At 40.9% G+C, this 22,045-nt stretch overlaps 2 protein-coding genes across 2 annotated transcripts; both read right to left on the bottom strand.

The window, feature by feature from the left end:
• Positions 1-5,271: 5,271 nt before the first annotated feature.
• LOC139420936 (ferritin, middle subunit-like) lies at positions 5,272-10,458 on the bottom strand. The gene is made up of 4 exons (XM_071171360.1): positions 10,102-10,458; positions 9,648-9,794; positions 6,920-7,045; positions 5,272-6,640 (listed from the first exon to the last, which is right to left on the bottom strand). The coding sequence occupies exons 1-4, from the start codon at positions 10,207-10,209 to the stop codon at positions 6,485-6,487; spliced, it is 537 nt and encodes a 178-aa protein (XP_071027461.1). The 5' UTR covers positions 10,210-10,458; the 3' UTR covers positions 5,272-6,484.
• Positions 10,459-14,271: 3,813 nt separating this feature from the next.
• On the bottom strand, positions 14,272-20,728 carry LOC139420932 (ferritin, middle subunit-like). The gene is made up of 4 exons (XM_071171356.1): positions 20,369-20,728; positions 19,917-20,063; positions 16,116-16,241; positions 14,272-15,809 (listed from the first exon to the last, which is right to left on the bottom strand). Exons 1-4 carry the CDS (start codon positions 20,474-20,476, stop codon positions 15,654-15,656), a joined length of 537 nt encoding a protein of 178 aa, XP_071027457.1. The 5' UTR covers positions 20,477-20,728; the 3' UTR covers positions 14,272-15,653.
• Between the last annotated feature and the right edge of the window lie 1,317 nt (positions 20,729-22,045).

Genomic DNA, 22,045 nt, shown 5'->3' with positions numbered 1-22,045 from the left:
ATCATGAACACAAAACACTATCTTGTTGCTAGCAACATAGACTATTGCTGACTTGACTGTCCCAAACTTTCCACTGGTACTCAGCCAGGAATGTATAAAAACGGAATAATGTAGGCCTATCTGTTACAGTGGACTCATGTTACTGCCTATGATTCTATGTTGTTGTCTTAGGTCTCTCTTTATGTATTGTTGTGTTGTCTCTCTTGTCGTGAAAGGTATTTTGCCTTTTGGTAGGCCGTCATTGTAAATAAGAATTTGTTCTTAACTGACTTGCCTAGATAAATAAATTAAATTAAAATAAAATACATTTAGCCCTCTGAGGGAAATTACCATTTTTCATTTGTTTGTTCAGCACTTTACCGTGTCCGTTGAATTCAATGCTGCCCATTGTTTCGTTTTACTGGACGCAACCATGCAGTTTATGCTAATACTCTGCAAGATCATGGCACGATTGACCAATAGAAGCTCACTGTAGTTTCCAACTCCTACTGGATTGGCTGTTGATACCTAGCCTGTGTTAGCTTGCTAACAAACACTTGGCAAGCCACTCTGGGCGATGCTAACACGGCTAAGCGATGCATTGCTGTATATGTATACCCCCTGTAACGTCTAAACCAAGCTGTTTCTAAAAACTCAGGTTTTAAAATGGTGCAGTTCACTTATTTTTAAAAGCAGAAATAAATGTAGGAGGAATGGAAAGCTGGGATCTTCCTCTTAACAGTGACCATCAAAGGTTCTTTCTTGGTGTGTTTCTCCCCTGATTATATTAAGAAATGTTGTGAAATGACTGTGCACAAGGGCATCAGGGGAAATTTGTAGGATTTGGGATGTCAGTTTGAATCCCGCCATTTAGTATGATACAGTGCATTCGGAAAGATTTCAGACGCCATGACTTTTTCCACATTTTATTACGTTACAACCTTATTCTAAAATGAATACATTCTTTTCCCCCTCATAAATCTACACCCAATACCACATAATGACAAAGTGAAAACAGGTTTTTAGAAATGTTTGCAAAAACGAGAAATACCTTATTACATAAGTATTCAGACCCTTTGCTATGAGACCCAGGTGCATCCTGTTACCATTGATCATCCTTGAGACATTTCTACAACTTGATTGGAGTCCATGTGTGTTACATTCAATTGATTGGACATGATTTGGAAAGGCACACAACTGTATATTAAAGGTCCCACAGTTGCCAGTGCATGTCAGAGCAAAAAAACAAACAAGCCATGAGGTCCAAGGAATTGTTCATAGAGCTCCAAGACAGGATTTTGTCTAGGCACAGATCTGGAGAAGGGTACCAAAAAATGTCTGCAGCATTGATGGTCCCCAAGAACACAGTGGCCTCCATCATTCATGAATGGAACAAGTTTGGAACCACTAAGATTCTTCCTAGAGCTGGCCGCCCAGCCAAACTGAGCCATTGGAGGAGAAGGGCCTTGGTCCGGGAGGTGACCAAGAACCCGACGGTCACCCTGACAGAGCTCTAGAGTTCCTCTGTGTAGATGGGGGAACCTTCCAGAAGGACAACCATCTCTGCAGCACTCCACCAATCAGAACTTTATGGTAGAGTGGCCAGACGGAAGACACTCCTCTGTAAAAGTCACATGACAGCCCGCTTAGATTTTGGCAAAATGCATCTAAAGACTCTCAGACCACGAGAAAAATTATTCTCTGGTCTAATGAAACCAAGACTGAACTCTTTGGATTGAATGCCAAGCGTCACGTCTGGAGGAAACCCGGCATCAACCCTACGGTGAATTATGGTGATGCAGCATCATGCTGTGTGGATGTTTTTCAGTGGCAGGGACTGTGAGACTAGTGAGGATCGAGGGAAAGAGGATCAGAGAAAAGTACAGAGAGATCCTTGATGAAAACCTTCTCCAGAGTGCTCAGGACCTCAGACTGGGGCGAAGGTACAACTTCCAACAGGACAACGACCCTAAGCACACAGCCAAGACAACGAAGGAGTGGCTTCGAGACAAGTCTCTGAATGTCATTGAGTGACCCAGCCAGACCCAGCCGGACATGAACCTGATCGGACATCTCTGGGGAGAACTGAAAATAGCTCTGTAGCGACGCTCCCCATCCAACCTGACAGAGCTTGAGAGGATCTGCACAGAAGAATGCAGGTGTGCCAAGCTTGTAGCATCATACCCAAGAACACTCGAGGCTGTAATCGCTGCAACAAAGTACTGAGTAAAGGGTCTGAATACATGTAAATGTAATATTTCCATTAAAAAAAATCATTATAAATGAGCAAGAATGTCTAAAAACCTGTTTTTGCTTTGTCATTATGGGGTATTGTGTGTAGACTGATGAGGGGGAAAAACTATTAATCTATTTTAGAATAAGGCTTTAACTTCTTTAACAAAATGTAGAAAAAGGTCAAGGGGTCTGAATACTTTCTGAATGTACTGTATATGACCATTAAGGCCAGATCGTTCTTCAAGATGTTTAGACAAGCAGGGTCAAATAATAATCACAGTGGTTATAGAGGACACAACAGGTCAGCACCTCAGGAGTAAATGTCAATTAACTTTTCATAGCCCAGCATTCAGAGGTTGAGAGGTAGATGGAGACAGAGGAGAAACGAAACAGCAGGAACATGTCTGGTGAACAGGTCAGGGTTCCATAGCTGCAGGCAGAACAGCAGAAACTGGAGCAGCAGCACAACCAGGTGGACTGGGGAGTCTTCAGGCCAGGTAGTTCTGAGGCATGGGCGTTGGGCTCAGGTCCTCCGGGACGGGGGAGGGGAGGAGAGAGCATACAGATAAGACAGGAGAATTACACCAGTCCCCCCACACATAGACTATTGCAGCATATACAGTACAAGTCAAAAGTTTGGACACACCTATTCATTCAATGGTGTTTCTTTATTTGTACTATTTAGCACATTGTGGAATAATAGTGAAGACATCAGAACTATGAAATAATACATATGGAATCATGTAGTAACCAAAAAAGTTATATATTTCAAATAGATTTTAGATTCTTCATAGTAGCCACGCATTTGCCTTGATGACAACTTTGCACACTCTTGGCATTCTCTCAACCAGCTTCACCTGGAATGCTTTTCCAACAGTCTTGAAGGAGTTCCCACATATGCTGAGCACTTGTTGGCTGGTTTTCCTTCACTCTGCAGTCCAACTCATCCCAAACAATCTCAATTTGGTATTTTATTAAGATCCCCATTCGCTGTTGCAAAAGCAGCAGCTACTCTTCCTGGGGTCCACACAAAACATGAAACATAACATAATACACAACATCAATAGACAAGAACAGCTCAAGGACACAACTACATACATTTTTTTAAAGACACACATAGCTTACATATCAATGCATACACACAAACTATAGAGGTCAAATATGGGAGAGGCGTTGTGTCGTGAGGTGTTGCTTTATCTGATTTTTGGGTTGAGGTTGGGTGATTGTGGAGGCCAGGTCATCTGATGCAGCACTTCATCACTCTCCTTCTTGGTCAAATAGCCCTTACACAGCCTGGAGGTGTGTTGGGTCATTGTCCTGTTGAAAACAAAAGATAGTCCCACTAAGTGCAAACCATTGTTTGATTAGCAATCAACAAATGTACATGGCTTAAAGCATGCTTTTACAGTCTCAGTCAAAAATGACAGCTTAGTTAGGATCGCAAAGGTAGTGAGTCCTATGTTGAAGATGTAAAGAATATTTGCTGTTCTGTGGTGTGTAATGAGCAGCAACCAGATGCTGCACTTGACACATTTATGAAATTACTTATTCCAGTTACTAATAAGCATAGGGTGACCCACAACAGACCCAGTGTCGGCCATCATTGTAAAGAAGAAGTTGTTTGTAATTGACTTGCCTAGTTAAATTATTTAAAGAAAAACACGTTTTAAACACATCTCTGCAGCTTTTGACATTATTGATCATAATCTGCTGCTGGAAAAAGCATAAGTGTTATGGCTTTACATCCCCAAATATATTGTGGATCTAGAGTTACTTGTCTAACAGAACACAGAGGGTGTTCTTTAATGGAATCCTCTCCAACATAATCTAGGTAGAGTCAGGCATTCCCCAGAGCAGCTTTCTAGGCCCCTTATTTTTTCTAATTTTACTAATGACTTGCCACTGGCGTTGAGTGAAGCCTGTGTGTCTATGTATGCTGATGACTCAACACTATACACATCAGCTACCACAGCAAACCTTAAGAGCTGCAGTCAGTTTCTGAATGGGCGGCAATAAATAAGTTAGTCCTAAATACATGAATTTCAAAAACTAAAGGCATTGTATTTGGGACCTAAAATTAAACACTAAACCACAACTAAATATTGTAATGAATAATGTGGAAATGTAACAAGTTGAGGAGACTAAATTTATTGGAGTTACCCTGTATTGTAAACTGTCATGGTCAAAACATATTGATACAACAATAACTAAGATGGGGAGAGATCTGTCCATAATAAAGCACTGCTCTGCCTTCTTAACAACGATCAACAAGGTAGGCCCTAGTTTTGTCGGAACCTGGACTACTGTCCAGTCGTGTGGTCAGGTGCCACAAAGAGGGACTTAGGAAAATTACAATTGGCCAAGAACTGGGCAGCACGGCTCACCCTTAAATGTACACAGAGAGCTAACATTAATATGCATGTCAATCTCTCATGGCTCAAAGCAGAGGAGAGATTTACTTAATCACTACTTGTGTTTGTGAGAAGTATTGAAATGTTGAATGCACCGAGCTGTCAGTTTAAACTACTAGCACAACTCAGACACCAATGCATACTCCACAAGACATGCCACCAGGTCTCTTCACAGTCCCCAAGTCCAGAACAGACTATGGGAGGTGCACAGTACTACATAGAAACATGACGTGGCTACTATTCCACATCAAGTAACTCAAGCAAGCAGTAAAATCATATTTAAAAATATAAAAACACATTCTTTATAGACACACACATGGATTTCTTGTTGTAGATATGTGGTAGAGTAGTGGCCTGCGGGTCAACGTGTGGTGATATCTGTTTTGTAATGTAACGTTAATGTATAGAACTGCCTTTATTTCGCTGGACCCTGGGAAGAGTAGCTGCTGCCTTGACAGCAGGGAAAAGGGATCCATAACACAAATGTTTGTTAATTAAGGAACGTCATTTAGTCAGGTGCCATCTAGTGGCCTTTTTGGGTACTTCAGATTATCACAAATCTCAGGCCCTCCGTGTGGCTTTATCACATGTAAAATAAACTTTACAATAGAAAGACACAAACCATTACACTAAATAAACCATCAAATTAGTGAACACCATTACCTTTAATTTTTATAGTCAATTTTACCTTGTCAGTATTTCATGGTTGTAAATGTTGGTGGCAGTTGTAAAGAAAAATGGATGAGTGGCAGAATTATTGAAAATGCCATTGTTGATCACATTTAATTAGGCTATTTTCCCCATTCAACCTTCTGGTCTATCCACTAGAAACCCATGTACAATATGGACACATGAAAAGTAGCAATATTTTCAGTTAAAGTATAAATTACCAAAGTTAGACTGCCTGTTAATTATAGAACACTTCATTAATTTTGGTAAATTACCAGTAGCTTTGCAACAATGACAGCTACAATAAGCCCTTGGTGAACGAGAGGCATTAGGATTACTATTGTGATTATTCAGTTAGTTTGCTGGTAGGAGAACTATTGGGCATTAGCAACTGAAACAAAATGAGTCAAGATTTATTTTGTGTCAGTAAGAGCTGAACTTCCCATCAAATACATTTTAATTTGACCTTTAACTAGGGAAGTCAGTTAAGAACAAATTCTTATTTTCAATGATGGCCTAGAAACAGTGGTTTAACTGCCTTGTTCAGGGGCAGAACGACAGATTTGTAGCTTGTCAGCTCAGGGATTCGATCTTCCAACCTTTCAGTTACTAGACCAACACTAACCACTAGGCTACGCTGCAGCCCCATTTACTTCAAGGCTGTCTAACCTGTTGAGATGCAGAGTTAAGGTCTACATTGACTGTAGTTACCCATTTCACTTTTATGGGTAGAGTTGAGTTGGGCACTTAATTGACATGGTGTCTGTCACATTTCTTGTAATAGTGCCCTCTGTGGTGAGAGGTAACATCCTTTATAAAACCTTATGTTGAACTTCTATTGTTATGACCCTCAGCCACTAGTAGGTCTACAATTGTCAGTATTTATCACTGGTATGAAGATAATCAGTAAGACAGAGCAAAGAACCTGAATAGACTGATACATCATCCATTACTACAGGTCAACACTTAGAAAACATCCAACTTTAGTGATCTTTTTTTTATTGTTTTACAAGATGCCTTGCCTCCAAAATACAGTAGTGTTGTCAACAAAAACATGATGTCACAGCTGTGTTACACTGCACCAGTTTAACACTCTCCCCTCCCTATAAATGTAAAGCCAGTAGGATCTATCAGAGAAGCCAGGAGTCCTGGTCTGAGGCTGGAGGCCATAGCCTGGGGATGGAAGTGGTTTAGCTCTGGCCTCCCAGGGTGTGCTTGTCAAACAGGTACTCTGCCATCTTGTTGTTGACAGCATCCATCTTGGTGAGGTTTGTGATGTGGTCACCTAGCTTCTTAATGGCCTCCACCTGCTCATTCAGGTAATGGGTCTCCAGGAAGTGACACAGCTAAAGAGGGAAAACAGGTCAGAAAAGAGAATGACTACAGACTATTGTAGATAGAGTAACACACAAGTGCCTGGTGGTAATGGCATAAGGGCAGATGAGGTGTTTGCAGCTGACTAACTCCTGCATGAGCTGCATTGTGTATAGTGGCATTCATGAGTCTGTGGACTATCGTGTGTGTGTGTGTGTGAAGAAGCAGGTCACAATCATGTGTCATTAGTTAGCAGAGCGACAACAACCTGATCTCCTGGGACAGTACCTGTATTCTGTGATATTACTTACATGGGGGTCAACCTTGTCTGAGGCAATCTTGTGCAGGTCCAGCAGGGCCTGGTTCACATTCTTCTCCAGCTGCAGAGCACACTGCATGGCCTCCAGCCCATTACCCCACTCATCACGTTCTGGCTTCTACACAGGACAGAGAGAACACAGGATGATTAGGGACTACTAGCAGATGTTTCTACACATAAGTATAACTGACTTTTAATTATCTGACAAACAGGAAAATGCAGAAAGATAAAATTACAATCTTTAACAGTCACTATGAAAAGCCACATGTGCTTCATAAAATCTTGCATATCATGTGTCCGGTGTGGCTCAGTCGATAGAGAACAGCGCTTGCAACACCAAAGGTTTCCAGAACCCCAGCTCAGAACACACAACTTGGCGATCCTACTCACAGATGGGCTATTACAGCAGACAACGTTAATACAGGTAATGGGTGGAGAACAGGAGGGCTTCTTAAAAAAACTAACAGGTCTGTGAGAGCCGGAATTCTTACTGGTTGGTAGGTGATCAAATACTTATGTCATGCAATAAAATGCAAATGAATTACAAATCATGTGATTATCATGATTTGTTTTAGATTACGCCTCACAGTTGAAGTGTACCTATGATAAAAATGACAGACCTCTACATGCTTTGTAAGTAGGAAAACCTGCAAAAATCAGTGTATCAAACACTTGCTCTCCCCACTGTATATGGAATACAAATGGTATAGAGAGAAATAGTCCTACAATAACTACACCCTAAAAACAACTTACCTGGGAATATTGAAGACTCGTGAAAAGGAACCACCAGCTTCATATGTTCTCATGTTCTGAGCAAGGAACTTAATCATTAGCTTTTTTACATGGCACATATTGCACTTTTACCTTCAACACTTTTTTGTTGCATTATTTAAACCATATTGAAAATGTCTCATTTGAGGCTAAAATTGTATTGACGTATTATATTAAGTTAAAAATAAGTGTTCATTCAGTGTTGTAATTGTCATTATTACAAATTAATCGTCCTTTTTCTATCAACTTTTTCTGGTACTCCAATGATCGGTATTGGCGCTGAAAAATTATAATCAAATCGATTTGTCACATACAAATGGTTAGCAGATGTTAATGCGAGTGTAGCGAAATGCTTGTGCTTCTAGTTCCGACAATGCAGTAATAACCAACAAATTCTACCTACCTTACACACACACACGTAAAGGGATAAAGAATATGTACATAAATATATGAATGAGTGATGGTACAGAACGGCATAGGCAAGATGCAGTAGATGGTGTTGAGGAAAGTATATACATATGAGATTAGTAATGTAAACATTATATGAAGTAGCATTGTTTAAAGTGGCTAGTGATATATTTTACATCAATTCCCATTATTAAAGTGGCTGGAGTTGAGTGAGTGTGTTGGCAGCAGCCACTCAATGTCAGTGGTGGCTGTTTAACAGTCTGATGGCCATGAGATAGCTGTTTTTCCAGTCTCTCGGTCCCTGCTTTGATGCACTTGTAATGAACTCGCCTTCTGGTTGATAGCGGGGTAAACAGAAAATGGCTTAGGTGGTTGTTGTCCTTGCAGATCTTTATGGCCTTCCTGTGACATCAGGTGGTGTAGGTGTCCTGGAGGGCAGGTAGTTTGCGTTGTGCAGACCTCACTACCCTCTGGAGAGCCTTACGGTTGTGGGCGGAGCAGTTGCCGTACCAGGCGGTGATACAGCCCAACAGGATGCTATCGATTGTGCATCTGTAAAAGTTTGTGAGTGCTTTTGGTGTCAAGCTGAATTTCTTCAGCCTCCTGAGGTTGAAGAGGCGCTGCTGCGCCTTCTTCACAACGCTGTCTGTGTGGGTGGACCAATTCAGTTTGTCCGTGATGTGTACACCGAGGAACTTGATACTACCCTCTACTGTCCCATCGATGTGGATAGTGGGGTGCTCCCTCTGCGGTTTCCTGACGTCAACAATCATCTCCTTTGTTTTGTTGACGTTGAGTGTGAGGTTATTTTCCTGAGGTTATTTTCCTTCTTCTAATTGTCTGTCATAGTGTAAGTGTACCTGTGATGAAATTACAGGTCTCTCATCTTTTAGTGGGAGAAATTACACAATTGGTGGCTGACTAAATACTTTTTTGCCCCACTAAGCCCACACACGCATATTGACACCAGTGACATATCCTGATCGCCTAGTCACTTTTAACCCTTACCTACTGTATTATATCTCAACTACCTCGTACCCCTGCACATGGTCTCAGTACTTGAATAAAGCCTTGTTATTCTTTACCATTTCCATTTAGCAAATATTTAACTCTGCATTGTTGGGAATGAGCTAGTAAGTACACATGTCACCGTAAAGTCTACACCTGTTGTAGTCAGTGCACGTGACCAATACAATTTGATTTGAAATTGGCCAGTGATCATATATTAACATTGGGAGAGTTTGGATAGAGTAGATGGAGTTACACCCTCGTGCTCTTTCAGTTCAGTGGTTATGAAGGAAAGGAGGCAGTGTGTTCAGGCCTAAGCAGTCAGGACATTATCTCCTCTGGTCACCTTGCTACAATACCAGGGCAGCCACACAGGGACTGCCTTACAATGAACACAGTATTAACATGAATGACTACTAATCCAAAACTTGAAGTTCAGTGTTAGAAAAAAAAGTCCCTAGATCAGTATATCAGTATCACTATCAGTATACAATATACAATGTAAATGTGTTTTTCGACGCTCAGGCGCTCACCTTGATGTCCTGGAGTAAAATGCGTCCACCTCTCTTGTTCTGGAAGGAGAGTAGCTTGTCGGCGTGCTCCAGCTCCTCGTCGCTGTTCTCCTTGAAGAAATGCGCGAAGCCAGGCAGAGCCACATCGTCGCGGGAGAAATAGAAAGCCTGGGTGGATAAACAAAAGTGTGTTTAGAAACAACTGTCAAACAGGACGCATTCTATTAGTGAGGAATCTAAACATGATTGACACAGCAATATGATCCGGAAAATCATTAGCCGACTTTTTAACCTGCCAATTAACCGGTCAATGAGATACGCTCTGTCCAAGGATATATTTATGAGCTTTATTTGAATGACACGTCTACCTCAAAGCAGTTGCCTAGGCGTACAGAAAAATATTTAGGCTCAGGCATAATAATACTAGGTAAAGCAACAAACTGTTCCTCTTGGTAGCCAATTACAGTCCCCTTACCATTGAAGTGTAAGTATAAGAGGCAAACATCTCCATGTTGATCATCCGGTTGATTGCAACTTCGCAATCGTGGTGATAGTTCTGGCGGACCTGAGACTCCATTTTCATTTTATATCAAAATTAACGGTACAAATATAGAGATTCTTAGATTATTTAACTAAGACAGTTCAAGTAAGTGTTACGTTATCAGTCCGGAATGTTATATTGCGCGGGAGGCGGGCAAAAGAGTTCCGTTCAATCACTGTTGAAGCAAGAAGTTCTTCATGCGTCTTCCAAGAGTTGTGAACTGGAAGAAGCCTTGTTCGCTCTATTTATTGTTCCAAGCGGACCGCGTCAGTGAAATCGACCTTCTTCGATGAGATTTAATGGCAGGTTGGCATCCAATAAATGTTGCATTACCGCCACCTGCTAGACTGGAGTATAACTCCCTTATACTTTGCTTTTTTTAAAATTCAACAACCATACAACAAAAAATACAACAAATGCCCTACCATCTAACACTACACTCACAAAAATATATATAATAAATACCATACTCCCCTATTTACATCTATTTAGTCGTACTTCAGGCCAACAGCATGAAAGGAGGGGACACCACCACTTAAAACACGCTGTAACTCAAAATTAATCCAATCAAATTTTATTAGTCACATGCGCCAAATACAACAGTAGACCTTTCAGTGAAATGCTTACTTACGAGCCCCTAACCGACAGTGCAGTTAAAAAAATACAGATAAGAATAAGAGATAAGAGATAAAACTCTTCTGATGTCAAGTCTCGCACACCCAAATACCTCTCTGCAGCTGCCACCTTAACCTCTACTTCCTGCGACTTTACGTTCCATTCCTGCAGTACAGTTGATTACCATTACTATACATGCCAAAAATGTCCAATCTTACTGAAAAATATATCACTTGTTGGTTCATCCCTCTGTACTGGTACAGATCTACTATTCACACCCCTCCTCTTAGGATCTCACCCCCTTGACCCATCTTCCTCTACGTCTTAACTGCCTCAGCATATGACAACTTCTGCACTGATGTTACTCTAACCCTGGAAACCTCAACCATGACCAACCATCTTTATGCAGTGACATACTCCTCTCCTGTCAACTTTAAAATGGTCGTGTGGTTAAGAAACAAGTGGGTGGGAGTAGATAAGCAGTCTTCAGTACGCACGATTGGCTAGCCTACAGGAAACGCTTAATATGTTTGTTAATTGCAAACTTGCTGCCCCGAAAGAACTGAAAATATTCAATATTTTTTTCTCCCTCATCACATCAATCGTGTTGGAAATATGTGGTTTTTCAAGTTGTTGCATGGTAGGGTAGCCCAGTTCAAGCCAGAAAATGTGTTTTGCGTTTTTCCGATGAACCAAGGACAGTAAAATCTGAACCCATCACAGAGTATTCAGTACAGGGTTCAACGCTGTAAAGGTTATCACTCTGATTCCTGCAAATAGAGTTCAAATCTCAGCACAACCTACTATGTGAAATACTCTGTCTCGTGGATCTAGAATTTAGCTGTCCAAAGATTGTTGTCTTTTGGAAGTATTTGCAACACGTGAAGGAATGACACATTTGCAAATAAAAACGCATACATTTGTTTCTGTACAATACCCAATTGGATTTAGAATATGGTGTGATGCTTAGCACGCTGCTCTTTGAATCCAGTGATCCGAGTTCAAATATCAGTAGAACCTTCCTTGATTTTGTGCTGAATTATTCACATGGCCTACCAATCATCTCATCTCCAACTGTTCAGCCGGGGGAACAGATGACAGGAAAATCTGAACACTTCAGAAAATACTCTGTGTTGGGTTTGATGGTTCAGGACTCTGAATCCTGCGATCGGAGTTCAAATCTCGGTAGAACATACCATCTTCATGCAGTGACATATTCCTCTCCTGTCAACCTTAAAATAGTCGTGTGGTTAAGAAACAAGTGGTTGGGAGTTGATAAACCAACCTAACATTAGCCACAACAAATTGGAATTCATAACATATCATATGTTTTCAAATTCTTAACACATTGTACAAAATGCAGTTTGTAACATAACATAAGAAATGGATAATGGACTTCAACAAATGAATACATACCAATCAAAACATATCATGCTAATTGGAGTATCCCAGATTTACATTTACTATGTTACGCCTACCCCTGAGTCCAGGTTGTTCTAAGTGACCTTGTTTTAGCAGAAGGGTAAACAGAGCATTAAAATAGTATTTTACAAAGTATCTTTATTATTTTTATATGCAAATCTTTTATGCAAATCTTTTCTGTAATGTTCAACCCAGAGAACATGTGTTAAGTTGTCACAACCGGGTCCATCATGTGACCAGCCGCAAAAAGTTATAAACAGTAAGTAATACTGTAAATGGTTACCCATTCCATAACTCTCAGTGCTAGAGGCGTCACTACAAACCCTGGTTAGATTCCAGGCTGTATCACAACCGGCCGTGATTGTGAGTCCCACAGGGTGGCACACAATTGGCCTAGCGCCGTCCGGGTTAGGGTTTGGCCACGGTAGGCTGTGATTGTAAATAAGAATTTGCTCTTAACTGACTTGCGTAGTTAAATAAAAGTTAAATAAAAAAAAGAACAAATTCTTATTTTACAATGACGACCTACCCCGGCCAAACTCTCCCCTAACTCGGAAGATCCCAATTCAATTGGCTCCCGAGTGGTGCAGTGGTCTAAGGCACTGCATCTCAGTGCAAGAGGTACCACTCTTGAACCAGTCCCTGGTTCAAATCCAGGCTGGATTACATCCCATGGGGATGTGCACAATTGACCCAGTGTTGTTCAGGGGAGGCTGTCATTGTAAATAATAAGTTGTTCTTAACTGACTTGCCTAGTTAAATAAACAAAATCAACTAAATTTAATTAGAATTATTTAACTCAGAAACATAAAAAACTGTTTTAAACACTTCTTTGCAGCTTTTGATGTTATTGATCATAATCTGCTGCTGGAAATATAATGGCTTTACATCCCCTGCTATATTGTGAATCTAGAGTTACCCGTCTAACAGAACACAGAGGGTGTTCTTTAATGGAATCTTCTCCAACATAATCTAGGTAGAGTCAGGCATTCCCCAGAGCAGCTTTCTAGGCCCCTTATTGTTTCTATCTTTACTAATGACTTACCACTGGCACTGAGTGAAGCTATGTATGCTGATGACTCAACACTATACATATCAGCTACCACAGCAGGTGTAATCACTGCAAACCTTAAGAGCTGCAGTCTGTTTCAGAATGGGTGGCAAGAAATAAGTTAGTCCTAAATACATGAATTTCAAAAACTAAAGGCATTGTATTTGGGACCTACAATTAAAACACTAAACCTCAACTAAATCTTGTAATGAATAATGTGGAAATGTAACAAGTTGAGTCTAAACTTATTGGAGTTACCCTAGATTGTAAACTGTCATGGTCGAAACATATTGATACAACAATAACTAAGATGGGGAGAGGTCTGTCCATAATAAAGCACTGCTCTGCCTTCTTAACGGTCAACAAGGTAGGTCCTACAGGCCCTAGTATTGTCACACCTGGACTACTGTCCAGTCGTGTGGTCAGGTGCCACAATGCACTATAGACACGCACATGTATTTTGTGTTGTCGATATGTGGTAGAGTAGTGGCCTGAGGGCAAACATGTGTGGCGACATCGGGTTTTTAAATGTATAGAACTGCCTTTATTTCGTTGGACCCCGGGAAGAGTAGCTGCTGCCTTGACAGCAGGGAAAGGGGATCCATAACACAAATGTTTGTTAATTAAGGAACATGTCATTTAGTCAGGTGCCATCTAGTGGCCTTTTTGGGTACTTCAGATTATCACAAATCTCAGGCCCTCCATGTGGCTTTATCACATGTAAAATATACTTTAAAATAGACACAAAACATTACCCTAAATAAACCAACTTAGTGAAAACCATTACCTTTAATTTTAAAAAATGTACTCAATTTTACTTTGTTAGTATTTCATGGTTGTAAATGTTGGTGGCAGTTGTGTTAAGAAAAATGGATGAGTGGCAGAACTATTGAAAATGCCATTGTTGATCAAACATTCAATTAGGCTATTTTCCCATTCAACCTTCTGGTCTATCCACTAGAAACCCATGTCACGAACCGGCTCAAAGCCCGTAACAAAGGGAGACAACGTGGAGATAAGGAGTAACAAAATATATATTTATTAACTAAAGCAACTAAGGAAAATATACAATGATGTGTGTAATCAGTAATCAGTAGTGTAAGTGAGTTTTGCGTGCATGAATGTGATAATGTAGGGTGTTGAAAGGTGCCAAAGCAAACAAACAAAAGGCCACCAAGAACCACAACACAATCTACAAAGGTGTCTGCATGGAGAGAGTCTCCTCCATGAATGTGGAAGAGGTCTATTTATCCTGGGAGACACCTGGCCCAGGTGTTTCCCATGAAGCTGACGACCCTCCCAACTCCGCCCACCGGCATCCTAATAAGGAAACAAGAACAAAGACAGAATACGGCAGACAGAGTGGGAGGGTCGTCACAATGGACACATGAAAAGTAGCAATATTTTCAGTTAAAGTATAAATTACCAAAGTTAGACTGCCTGTTAATTATAGAACACTTCATTAATTTTGGTAAATTACCAGTAGCTTTGCAACAATGACAGCTCCAATAAGCCCTTGGTGAACGAGAGGCATAAGGATTATTGTGATTATTCAGTTAGTTTGCTGGTAGGAGAACTATTGGGCATTAGCAACTGAAACAAAATGAGTCAAGATTTATTTTGTGTCAGTAAGAGCGGAAATTCCCATCAGATAAATTTTAATTTGACCTTTAACTAGGGAAGTCAGTTAAGAACAAATTCTTATTTTCAATGATGGCCTAGGAACAGTGGTTTAACTGCCTTGTTCAGGGGCAGAAGACAGATTTGTAGCTTGTCAGCTCAGGGATTCGATCTTCCAACCTTTCAGTTACTAGTCCAACACTAACCACTAGGCTACGCTGCAGCCCCATGCGGCATACAGATTTACCTCGAGGCTGTCTAATAACCTTTTTAGATGCAGAGTTAAGGTCTACATTGACTGTGGTTACCCATTTCACTTATGGGTAGAGTTGACAGTTGGGCCCTTAATTGACATGGTGTCTGTCACATTTCTTGTAATAGTGCCTTCTGTGGTGAGAGGTAACATCCTTTATAAAACCTCATGTTGAACTTCTATTGTTATGACCCTCAGCCACTAGTAGGTCTACAATTATCAGTATTTATCACTGGTATGAAGATGCTCAGTAAGACAGAGCAAAGAACCTGAATAGACTGATACATCCATTACTACAGGTCAACACTTAGAAAACATCCAACTTTAGTGATCTTTTTTTTATTGTTTTACAAGATGCCTTGCCTCCAAAATACAGTAGTGTTGTCAACAAAACATATCAATGTCACAGCTGTGTTACACTGCACCAGTTTAACACTCTCCCCTCCCGATAAATATAAAGCCAGTAGGATCTCAGAGAAGCCAGGAGTCCTGGTCTGAGGCTGGAGGCCGTAGCCTGGAAGTGGTTTAGCTCTGGCCTCCTAGGGTGTGCTTGTCAAACAGGTACTCTGCCATCTTGTTGTTGACAGCATCCATCTTGGTGAGGTTGGTGATGTGGTCACCCAGCTTCTTAATGGCCTCCACCTGCTCATTCAGGTAATGGGTCTCCAGGAAGTGACACAGCTAAAGAGGGAAAACAGGTCAGAAAAGAGAATGACTACAGACTAATGTAGATACAGTAACACACAAGCGCCTGGTGGTAATGGCATAAGGGCAGATAATGAGGTGTTTGCAGCTGACTAACTCCTGCATGAGCTGCATTGTGTATAGTGGCATTCATGAGTCTGGGGACTATTGTGTGTGTGTTTGTGTGAAGAGGCAGGTCACAATCATGTGTCATTAGTTAGCAGAGCGACAACAACCTGATCATCTCCTGGGACAGTACCTGTATTCTATGTGATACATACATGTGGTTTCACCATAACTTACATGGGGGTCAACCTTGTCAGAGGCAATCTTGTGCAGGTCCAGCAGGGCCTGGTTCACATTCTTCTCCAGCTGCAGAGCACACTGCATGGCCTCCAGCCCATTGCCCCACTCATCACGTTCTGGCTTCTACACAGGCCAGAGTGAACACAGAAGGGTTTGGGACTACTAGCAGATGTTTCTATACATAATTCAAAGTCAAGGGTTAAATCAGTATCTGACAAACTGGAACCAATGCAGAAAGATCAAGATTTAGTCATTTTAACAGTCAATATGAACAACCACATAAGCTGGAGTTTATGAAGCACATCATGGGTCCAGTGTGGCTCAGTCGATAGAGAATGGCGCTTGCAACGCCAAAGGTATCCAGAACCCCAGCTCAGAACACACAACTCGGTGATCCTACTCACGGATGGGCTATTACAGCAGACAACCACACCGGGTTTCACTCATATCTCGAGGTCCAAAAAAATAAATCGTAATGGCCGAGTTTGAAGATGTCATAGGAATCGGTCATTTGCATTTTCCGAAACCGATCACGGCCGATTACATTGCACTCCACAAGGAGACTGCGTGGCAGGCTGACTACCTGTTATGCAAGTGCAGCAAGGAGCCACGGTAAGGTGCTAGCTAGCATTAAACTGATCTTATAAAAAACAATCTTAACATAATCACTAGTTATCATCAACCATGCGCAGTTATTACTAGATTATCTAGCTTGTCCTGCGTTGCATATAATCAACGTGGTGCCTTTTAACGTCTTATGGCTGGGGGCCGTATTGAGTAGTTTGGATGATTAAGGTTCCCGGAGTAAACTGCCTGCTACTCAGGCCCAGTTGCTAATATTATTAGTAGATTTGGATAGGAAACACTGAAGTTTCTAAAACTGTTTGAATGATGTCTGAGTATAACAGGACTCTTATGGCAGGCAAAAAAAAGAGAAATCCAGCCAGGAAGTAGGAAGTCTGAGGTTTGTAGTTTTTCAACTAATAGCCTATCCAATATACAGTGTCTATGGGGTCATAATGCACTTCTTCAGGCTTCCACTAGATGTCAGTCTTCAGAACCTTGTTTGATGCTTCTACTGTGAAGGAGGGGGAATGGGAGCTGAATGAGTCAGGTCTGCCAGAGTGGCATGAGCTGGTCATGCGCGTTCACGAGAGAGTTAGCTTGCGGTCCATTGCATTTCTGAAGACAAAGGAATTCTCCGGTTGAAACATTATTGAAGATTTATGATAAAAACATCCTAAAGATTGATTCTATAGATCGTTTGACATGTTTCTACGGACTGTAACGGTACTTTTTGACTTTGCCGGCTCGCGCCTCATGAATTTGGATTACTGGGCTAAACGCAAACAAAATGGAGGTATTTGGACATAAATGGACTTCATCAAACAAATCAAACATTTATTGTGGAGCTGGGATTCCATTCTGATGAAGAGAAAAGGTAAGTGAATATTTATAATGCTATTTCTGACTTTGACTCCACAAAATGGCGGATATCTGTATGGCTCGTTTTGTTTCGGAGCGCTGAATTCCGATGTTTGAGGAATTTTAATTATGAGAACTGTTTTGAATTTGGCGCCCTGCACAATCACTGGCTGTTGTCATATCGATCCCGTTAACGGGATCTAAGCCATAAGTTAATTTATCATTGAATCATAGCCTACTTCGCCAAATTGGTGATTTAACAAACGCACCAATGTGTACCTAACCATAAACGTCACTTTAAAATCACTACACAAGTATATATATTTTTTTTAAACCTGCATATTAGTAAATATTGCCTGCTAACATGAATTTCATTTAACTTGGGAAATTGTGTCACTTCTCTTTTGTTCTGTGCAACAGAGTCAGGGTACATGCAGCAGTTTGGGCCGTCTGACTCGTTGCTAACTAATTTTACATAATTATGACATAACATTGAAGGTTGTGCAATGTAACAGGAATATTTAGACTTGCGGATGCCACCCGTTAGGTAAAATATGGAACGGTTCCGTATTTAACTGAAAGAATAAACGTTTTGTTTTCGAAATGTTTGTTTCTGGATTTGACCATATTAATTATTTAAGGCTCATTTGTGTTACTATGTTAAAATGAAGTCTATGATTTGATAGAGCAGTCTGACTGAGCAGCTGGCTCGTAAGCATTCATTCAAACAGTACTTTTGTTCGTTTGCCAGCAGCTCATCGCTGTGCTTAAAGCATTGAGCGGTTTGTGACTTCAAGCTTATCAACTCCCAAGATTAGGCTGGTGTAACCGATGTGAAATGGCTAGCTAGTTAGCGGGGTGCGTGCTAATAGAGTTTCAATCGGTGACACTCGCTTTGAGACCTTGAAGTAGTTGTTCCCCTTGCCCTCATGCAAGGGCCGTGGCTTTTGTGGAGAGATGGTAACGATGCTTTGAGGGTGGCTGTCTTCGATGTGTTCCTGGTTCGAGCGAGAGAGGGTTGGAAGCTTTACTGTTACACTGGCAATACTAAAGTGCCTATAAGAACATCCAATAGTCAAAGGTATATGAAATACAAGTAGTAGAAAGAAATAGTCATAATAACTACAACCTAAAACTTCTTACCTGGGAATATTGAAGACTCATGTGAAAAGGAACCACCAGCTTTCCTATGTTCTCATGTTCTGAGCAAGGAACTTAATCATTAGCTTTTTTACATTGGCACATATTACACTTTTACCTTCAACACTTTTTTTTGTTGCATTATTTAAACCAAATTAAACATGTTTCATTATTTATTTAAGGCTAAAGTGATTGTATTGATGTATTATATTAAGTTAAAATTAAAGTGTTCATTCAGTATTGTTGTAAGTGTCATTACAAATAGGCCGATTAATCGGTATCGGCTTTGTCTGGTCCTCCAATAATCGGTATCGGCGTTGAAAAATGATAGTCAGTCGACCTCTACGCCAATCAGATAAAAACAAGTGGCTCCCACGGGCAATTGAGTGGAAAAACATTGTCTGGAACAGCGAGTTAAGTTCACTGCACAGTCCTCAAACCAATAGAGAATCTTTGGGACGAGATTGCACTCACTAGTCTACACCCCCCCCCCCCCCCCCCCACACACACACACAACATAAGTCCACACACATTGACACCAGTCACATATCCTGATCGCCTAGTCACTTTTAACCCTTAACTACTGTATTCTCTCAACTACCTCGTACCCCTGCACATGGTCTCAGTACTTGAATAAAGCCTTGTTATTCTTTACCATTTCCATTTTTATTTAGCAAATATTTAACTCTGCATTGTTGAGAATGAGCTAGTAAGTACACATGTCACCGTAAAGTCTACACCTGTTGTAGTCAGTGCACGCGACCAATACAATTTGATTTGAAATTGGCCAGTGATCATATGAACACTGGGAGAGTTTGGATAGAGTAGATGGAGTTTACATCCCTCGTGCTCTTTCAGTTCAGTGGTTATGAAGGAAAGGAGGCAGTGTGTTCAGGCCTAAGCAGTCAGGACATTATCTCCTCTGGTCACCTTGCTCTAATACCAGGGCAGCCACACAGGGCCTGCCTTACAATGAACTCAGTATTAACATGAATGACTACTCATTCAAAACAACTTGAAGTTCAGTGTTAGAAAAAAAAAGTCCCTATATTGACTATAAAGGGTTCTTTAGACTTGCCATAGATTATAGATCAACCACCTGGTTCCAGGTAAAACCTTTTCAACTGAGACAAGAACCACTTCAACCACAGAACCCTCCTCCACGAAGAAATGTATTTTCTTTTTTCTATCCGTATACAATGTAAATGTGTTTTTCGACGCTCAGGTGCTCACTTTGATGTCCTGGAGTAAAATGCGTCCACCTCTCGTGTTCTGGAAGGAGAGTAGCTTGTCGGCGTGCTCCCGCTCCTCGTCGCTGTTCTCCTTAAAGAAATGCGCGAAGCCAGGCAGAGCCACATCGTCACGGGAGAAATAGAAAGCCTGGGTGGATAAACAAGTGTGTTTAGAAACACATGTCAAATATAACTCATTCTATTATTGAGGGATCTAAGCATGATTGACACAGCAATAGGATCCGGAAAATCATTAGCCGACTTGGTAACCTACCAATTAACCTGTCAATGAGATACGCTCTGTCCAAGGATATATTTATGAGCTTTATTTGAATGATACGTCTACCTCAAAGCTGTTGCCTAGGCGTACAGAAAAATATTTAGGCTCAGGCATAATAATACTAGGTAAAGCAACAAACTGTTCCTCTTGGTAGCCAATTACAGTCCCCTTACCATTGAAGTGTAAGTATAAGAGGCAAACATCTCCATGTTGATCATCCGGTTGATTGCAACTTCGCAATCGTGGTGATAGTTCTGGCGGACCTGAGACTCCATTTTCATTTTATATCAAAATGAACGGTACAAATATAGAGATTCTTAGATTATTTTACTAAAACAGTTAAAGTAATTATTACGTTATCAATCCGGAATGTTATACCGCGCGGGAGGCGGGCAGAAGAGTTCCGTTCAATCACTGTTGAAGCGAGAAGTTCTTCATGCGTCTTCCCAGAGTTGTGAACTGGAAGGAGCCTTGTTCGCTCTATTTATTGTTCCAAGCGGACCGCGTCAGTGAAATCGACCCTCTTCTTCGATGAGATTTAACGGCAGGTCGGCATCCAATACATGTTGCATTACCGCCACCTACTAGACTGGAGTATAACTCCCTTATACTTTGCTTATTTAAAAAAAATCAAGAACCACAACACAAAATACAACAAATACCCTACCATCTAACACTACACCAACAAAAAATATATAATAAATACCATACTCTACTATTTACATCTATTTAGTCATACTTCATGCCAACAGCATGAAAGCATGGAACACCACCCCTTAAACACACCCTGTAACCCAAAATAAAATAAAATAAAATTGTATTAGTCACCTGGGCCAAATACAACAGCTGTAGACCTTTCAGTGAAATGCTTACTTACGAGCCCCTAACCGACTGTGAAGTTTAAAAAAATACTGATAAGAATAAGAGATACAGTGCCTTGCGAAAGTATTCGGCCCCCTTGAACTTTGCGACCTTTTGCCACATTTCAGGCTTCAAACATAAAGATATAAAACTGTATTTTTTTGTGAAGAATCAACAACAAGTGGGACACAATCATGAAGTGGAATGACATTTATTGGATATTTCAAACTTTTTTAACAAATCAAAAACTGAAAAATTGGGCATGCAAAATTATTCAGCCCCCTTAAGTTAATACTTTGTAGCGCCACCTTTTGCTGCGATTACAGCTGTAAGTCGCTTGGGGTATGTCTCTATCAGTTTTGCACATCGAGAGACTGAAATTTTTTCCCATTCCTCCTTGCAAAACAGCTCGAGCTCAGTGAGGTTGGATGGAGAGCATTTGTGAACAGCAGTTTTCAGTTCTTTCCACAGATTCTCAATTGGATTCAGGTCTGGACTTTGACTTGGCCATTCTAACACCTGGATATGTTTATTTTTGAACCATTCCATTGTAGATTTTGCTTTATGTTTTGGATCATTGTCTTGTTGGAAGACAAATCTCCGTCCCAGTCTCAGGTCTTTTGCAGACTCCATCAGGTTTTCTTCCAGAATGGTCCTGTATTTGGCTCCATCCATCTTCCCATCAATTTTAACCATCTTCCCTGTCCCCGCTGAAGAAAAGCAGGCCCAAACCATGATGCTGCCACCACCATGTTTGACAGTGGGGATGGTGTGTTCAGGGTGATGAGCTGTGTTGCTTTTACGCCAAACATAACGTTTTGGTTTCATCTGACCAGAGCACCTTCTTCTACATGTTTGGTGTGTCTCCCAGGTGGCTTGTGGCAAACTTTAAACGACACTTTTTATGGATATCTTTAAGAAATGGCTTTCTTCTTGCCACTCTTCCATAAAGGCCAGATTTGTGCAATATACGACTGATTGTTGTCCTA

This window comes from Oncorhynchus clarkii, chromosome 12 (genome assembly GCF_045791955.1).
Source record: "Oncorhynchus clarkii lewisi isolate Uvic-CL-2024 chromosome 12, UVic_Ocla_1.0, whole genome shotgun sequence".
In the NCBI taxonomy this organism is placed as follows: domain Eukaryota; kingdom Metazoa; phylum Chordata; class Actinopteri; order Salmoniformes; family Salmonidae; genus Oncorhynchus; species Oncorhynchus clarkii.
The sequence above is the reverse complement of the archived record's forward strand: the minus strand, read 5'-3'. Positions and strand labels throughout refer to the sequence as shown.